Source organism: Triticum urartu, chromosome 3A (genome assembly GCF_056163025.1).
Source record: "Triticum urartu cultivar PI428250 chromosome 3A, HENAU_Tu73, whole genome shotgun sequence".
Taxonomy (NCBI): Eukaryota; Viridiplantae; Streptophyta; class Magnoliopsida; order Poales; family Poaceae; genus Triticum; species Triticum urartu.
This window is the reverse complement of record NC_141875.1, coordinates 201453378-201459673: the sequence shown is the minus strand read 5'-3', so window position 1 is coordinate 201459673 and position 6296 is coordinate 201453378. Positions and strand designations below refer to the sequence as shown.

General features: G+C 44.2%; 1 protein-coding gene across 1 annotated transcript; it reads left to right on the top strand.

Annotated features, from left to right (window-relative positions):
- The first annotated feature begins 3325 nt into the window (after positions 1–3325).
- Positions 3326–5391, top strand: LOC125548252 (putative F-box/LRR-repeat protein At4g15060). Its single transcript, XM_048711907.2, has 2 exons — positions 3326–4366; positions 4447–5391. Exons 1-2 carry the CDS (start codon positions 3383–3385, stop codon positions 5074–5076), a joined length of 1614 nt encoding a protein of 537 aa, XP_048567864.1. The 5' UTR covers positions 3326–3382; the 3' UTR covers positions 5077–5391.
- The last annotated feature ends 905 nt before the right edge of the window (positions 5392–6296 follow it).

Below are 6296 nucleotides of genomic sequence, written 5' to 3'. Positions count from 1 at the left end.
AAAAACACTCCTGGGAAGGTTTTGACAATTTTTAAAATTTTATCAAGTTTTGAAAGTTTAAATTCTGTTAAAAACAAAGCCTGTGTACATGGTGAACTTGCTAAAACTTGACAGAACTTAACCTAAACCCAATACTTTAAAACTAAAATATGACCAACTAAACCCAAAACCTAAACAGTAACTTAAAACTTGGTAAAACTTCATGAAACTTAACTAAAAATATTATGAATTCTAATTTTTCATATTTGCAATTTAATAGAATCTTAAAACTTGTCAAAATATATTCAAGAGTGGTTTTATTTGAAAGTCCTCGCTATGAGAAACACAAATTTGCAAACAAAACATAAATTGGACTTCCAATTCAAAAGATGTAATAGATATAAAACTGAAAGTCAAAATAAAAAACATACGAGATGAGGTGGATGAAACATGCCAAAACCATGCATGCACGGCGACCTGTTGGTGCTCTCCCTGTTGACGTCCTGTCTTCCCCTGCCGCTAGTAGTTAGTGGGCGTGCGTGCCGTCAAATTGTGTTACTGTTGCTGTGTCAACTCTTAAACTGTTAAGTTTGGTTCCTGTACTTTGACCATGTGTGGCTCTTTTCTGCCTGTCTAAATTGTAGTATGCTGCCTGTTGGATTTATTTATAATCGGACATATTTCTTTTATCTATAAACATGAGTGTTCATGGGCTCAAAATTATGTAGAGGATCAACACATTTTTTGAACCACCAGAAAATTCTACGGCCCACAAAATGTGTGTTGCCATTGCGTGCCCCTGCGTATTTCGCGACGAAGCTCCAGATCAGCAGCAGCTTGGTGCGGTAAAATCGCGCGCACGGTTCGATGGAAGCCATTACTACAACAATGTCGATGTATTGGAACCTTCTAAAAGTCTGTTTGACAATATATTATCACTTCCTAAATTGCCACAAGTTGTTGTAATATCATGCCATCCACGTGCAGCAAATTTGGTGTTATTTTCTTATGAAATGTCTGAATTAACTTGGCACTTTTTGCGGGGAATATGCTAGATGATTCGACACCCCCCCCCCCCCCACTAGTATGATCTTTGACCAAAATTTAAGTATTCTATTTTCATCAAGATCTATAAGTTTAACTATCTACAAATAACATATCAAATTGGCTAAACATTTGTTTGCTTGAATTTGATTCCAGAGTCCCGACGAGGACGAGCCAGGACCTCACCAAAGCCGGGGACAATGCGGCAACAAGGACATGCATCATCACGTTGAGGACGAGCCAAGACCTCACCGGAGACGGTGACGACACGGCTCGCTGCAGAGTCGTTGATGGAAGAGACCCAATAGGTTGTCGGGTTTGGGTGTGGGGGTGCGGGCGCAGGCGCAAGCTGTGGATTGGGCAGGGTTGTGTGGTGAGGCGTCAGGCGACAGTTAGGCCTGAGTTGAAGAGTGGGTCAAGGTAGACAAGGATGTTGAAGAACAATAGCACATCGATTCAACTGAAAATGATCCCTTGATGCATAGGCGGTCCCATAGAGATAGACTAATCATAATATGTCATCGATAACCTATGATTATAAATGTTTGCTTTTCCCAAAGTCCGCATTACTATTCTTTACACACAACTTCTTCAAAAAAAGAACATAAGCAAATGAGATCAGCCAAAACCAATGTTGTTCTTTATGATGGTCAGGCCACACTGTGATAGTTTGCTGCAACACAAAGCTCGAGAGGAGATTTGTAGCATGCAGGGGTCATGACTCACACCTTTTGGGATATTGTGGACCGCCCATCTGGCTCGTAATTCGGAAAGGTGGAAAGGTCTTATGGTCTAGCATGAGAGCAAGCATAATGGGATGACATATGCAGGATATAAGAGACGCATCATCAAATTTTTGTCTAGTTGAAGGTGAGAGGAAAAGGAGAGAGAAGGGAAGTAGATTGTAGACTTACATCCGACTTTAACATCGGCTCCAACATCCTTTATGAGACAAGAATGTGGGTAATACATTAATGACATATCATATGACTAAATATTACATGAGTGGGCTATTAGGTTGGCTATAGATGATGTGGGAACTCCATATAGCCGAGTGTTGGCTATATTCGTCAATTTATATTTTGTTTGCATTTGTTTTCCTTGTGACGAGGGTTTGAAATTAAAGCACTCTTGGGAAGGTTTTGACAATTTTTAAAATTTTATCAAGTTCCGAAAGTTAAAAATTGGTTAAAAATGAGGTTCATGTACTTGTTGAACTTAACTTGACGAAACTTGACAAAAAATTAATCCTAAACCCAATGCTCTAAAAGTAAAATATTACCAACTAAACTCTAAAACCTAAACATGAACTTTAAACTTGGTAAAACTTCATGAAACGTAACAAAAAATATGTTATGAATTCTATTTTTCATATTTGCAATTTAATAGAATTTAAAAACTTGTCAAGATACATTCAAGAATGGTCTTGTTTGAAAGTCCTCGCTACGAGAAACATAAATATGCAAACAAAACATAAATTGGACTTTCAATTCAAAAGATGTAATGGATATTAAACTGAAAGTCAAAAGAATAAACATACAAGATGAGACAGATGAAACATGCCAATTTTTTTTAGTGCCGCTAGTAGGTAGTAGGCCTGTGCGCCATCAAGTTATGCTATTGCTGCTGTGTCAGCTCTTAAACTGTTAAGTTTGGTTCCTGTACCTTGCGGGTGTGTGACTCTACTATCCACGACTTCCCCACATTGTAAATGATATGTCAATTATTTGAGAAATAAAGTTCATGTTATCTGTTGACTTTATCTATAAAGTTGGGCGTATAATTTTTATTTAAAAACAAGGGTCTTCGTGGTTTTTTTGTTTGAGCAAAGTCTACGTGATAATGAAAGGCGCAAAACTATGTAAAGGATCAGCCCATTTTTATAAACCACAAGAAAATTCGTACACAAAATGTGTGCGTTGCCATTGCGCGCTCCTGCGAATTTCGCCCCAAAGCTGCAGATTAGCAGCAGCTTGGTGCGGTAAAATCTTACCTAGGAGTGTGGCATTTCCAGCTCAAAATTGACCCGTTGAATACTTGAAATCTTCCCTCAAAAAAAAAAAAACTTGAAATGGCGCGCACGGCTCCTTGCCTAGGAAGCACCCGCGACGTCACTGTGTCTGATATCTCATCTTTTCGAGTCAAATCTTGCAAGAGAAGGCGAGCGAACATTTTCAAGAGAAGGCGAGCGACTCAAATCTTGCCTAGGAAGCACCCACGACGTCACTGTGGCTGGATGTTACGTATAAAAAGGCCGGGCCAAAGTGCTCATACGATTCAACAAATCACATCACCACCAGGCACGTAATCCCCAGTGCGCTACTTGAAAGGCTCTATACGAGCTCAACCGTGCGCGCCAATGGAGATCGAATCTAACCCAAAGTATTGCAGAGTTATTAGAAGAGCATCATCCGAGGACCGGCTGAGTAGCCTCCCCGACGACGTCCTCCACTCAATCGTCGGCCGGGTCCCCCTCAAACAAGCCGTCCGCACCAACGCCCTCTCCACGAGGTGGGCGTGCCTGTGGCTCCACGCGCTCGCGGCCTCCGCCGTCCTCGACTTCACGGACTGCTGCTTCGTCCGCGGCCAGTCCCCGGGGCAGATCGTGGCCACCCTGAACCGCTGCCTCGTGGTACACGGCGCGGCGCCCATCGACGTGTTCCGCGTGGCGCTGTCCCCGTTCAACGCGTTTAGGCGGGACGTCGTCCGGTGGGCCGCGGCCGCCTTGGGGAGAGGTGCCAGGGAGGTGGGGGTGGACCTGACGCAGCACGCCGACGGCCGCGGGGCTCTGGAGCTTCCCGGGGACCTCTTCCAGGCCAAGAGCTCCCTCGCAGTGCTAAGCCTCAGCCGGTGCAGCCTCCGTCACGTCCCGCCCGGTGCGGCGGGGCTCGCCGGCCTGACATGGCTCTCCCTCAACCAAGTCGACGTCACCGATGATGTTGTCGGGGACGTGGTCTCCGAGTGCCGGCTGCTCGAGTTTCTGAGCCTGAAGAGTTGCCACCTCCTCGTGTCGGTGAGGGTCGCCGGCGAGAGGCTGCGGGGCCTGGAGATAGTGTGCTGCCTGGCCATGCACCACCTGCAGGTGGCCGCGCCCATGCTGGAGTCCGTCGCCTACCACGGCGACGTCCTCATCTGGAGAGAGGACGAGCCGTCCGGCTTGGAGTTTGTTGGCCTAGGCGGCAGTGGGGTGCGGTCCGATGCCAGGCCGGAGCTAAAAGACGTGCACCTGTCCCACATTGGCTACGGCGAATACGATCAAGAAATTCACGAGTTTGCGTACTCAGGCTTCATGGAACAGGTTGCGCATGCCAAGATTTTGACACTTTGTTCCGTGGGCTTTCTGGTACGACATTCATACTTGTTCTTGCGGTCCTGCTTATAGGAAACCAATTAGGCGATTAACGGCGTCTTCTGTAAGATCAGCACATGGAAGAAGCGCGATCGTTGGCTATGGGCGGTGTGGATACCCCGAACTTAGAAGAATTGCAGCTGCTCTTGGACTCCATGGGCGACGACGATGTTACTCGCTTCTCCGGATTCTTCGAGCTCATCGCGGCGCCGCTCCTCGAGCGCCTCTTTATCCGGATAAGCTTCCTGATACACAATCAATTCGAACCTGAATTTCCATGGCGTGCGAGGCCGCCTCTAACAAGCTGGAACTTGCAGCTCCCAGACACGTGCGGCGGCACGGCGGCGACCGGCGAGGATGCGGATATCCTTCTCGACTACGAGATCGCTCTCGATCACCTGATGTTCCTCAAGGTGGTGAACTTCCGAGGGACTAGGCGCGAGCTGCGGCTGCTAAGGTTCGTCCTGCGCAGGGCTCCTGTCCTCGAGCAGTTGGTGCTCATCACCCCGGAAGACGTGGGAACTCCGGGAGACCATGAACAGCAGGAGAGCGTCCGCCTGCTCCTTAAGGTCGTCCAAGAGCATGTGTCAGAGATCAGCAAGGCGTGGCTCTGGCAGGAGCCCCGCGTCACCGTGTGCCGGCCGAGGGAGGACGACAGCCGGAGCCCTGCGCACACCAAGTACTACCACCATGATCGGGCGTAGTTCAACTAGAGCTAATTAAGGGACCGGCTAAATACAAGTCAGACTGATTTTGTATTTTGGGTCAGTCATTTTTTTGCACCATAGGAGTTCAAAACAAGGCCAAAGATATCGAGAACAGATTATCTAGCATGCACGGGATATCCCATGCATGTTGTGGCCCCATGGTCAGGTTGTGTGTCAGTGTAAATAGCACCAGGTCAACCGCATGCCCCATCTTTCTCTTTATAACTCTATACCAGAAATATCTTCCCTCTTTCTTTCTTTCTATGTAATAATTTAGATGACTGATATCTTGTGAAACAAAAGTGTGATTTACATTCTATTTGGACATATATGTTTATTCCAAGGAGATATTCAAAACAAGACCAATATTGAATATATTATTAAAATCTGTTTTTTACAAATATATTCAAGAGTGGTTTTCTTTTAAAGTCCTAATATGAAGGAACGCAAATATGGAAACGAGTTGTAAATCAAAATTTTGATCCAAAAGATCAAATGGATTCTAACATTAAAATCATATGAAAAAGCATGGGTTGGTGTGAGGAGAGAGGTCATATGAAATGGGGGAGGTTACACCATGGGCAAAAGTGACTGGTTGATGTGACGCATTTGACACGCATGAACATGAATTTCCAGTATAGATGATCGATGACCAATATATGCATGGGATGTCCCGTGCATGGTAGATATGCTTTTCTCCAAAGGTATCCCTATGGCAACGCAGTTGGTGGACTTGGGCATGACATGCATGGATAATGGATGGGTCAGACGTAAATCACATTAACGTACATGAAAAATAAAAGCACACACATTTGTATAAGTCTTTAGTGATGGTATAAACATAAAAAAAATCGAAGAAATATGTATGTGTGCCATTGGTATTGCCTTTTAAGAAAAAAAATTGCAAACAATTTTACACTCAAATTGCACTTTTTGTAATACACAAAGAATAAACATATACTAGTGCAATTTTCACAATCTAGTATAATTTACACACATATTATAGTATTTGAGTGTATACCAGCCCTTTATGAAGAAAGAAAATATAAAAATAAAAACAAAAACAAAAACAAAATAATAAAATTTCTAGGGAAGAATGAAACCTTTTAAGAAGAAAGAAAATAAAAAACAAAAACAAAATAATGAAGTTTTCTAGGGAAGAATAAACCATTAAGAAGAAAGAAAATAAAAAACAAAAACAAAATCATTATTTTTTA

Excerpts from the sequence above, each read along its gene's own strand:
- LOC125548252 (XM_048711907.2), top strand. The coding sequence starts at position 3,383 with ATGGAGATCGAATCTAACCCAAAGTATTGCAGAGTTATTAGAAGAGCA. Across the intron at positions 4,367-4,446 it reads TTTGTTCCGTGGGCTTTCTG|CACATGGAAGAAGCGCGATC; the intron begins GTACGACATTCA and ends CTGTAAGATCAG.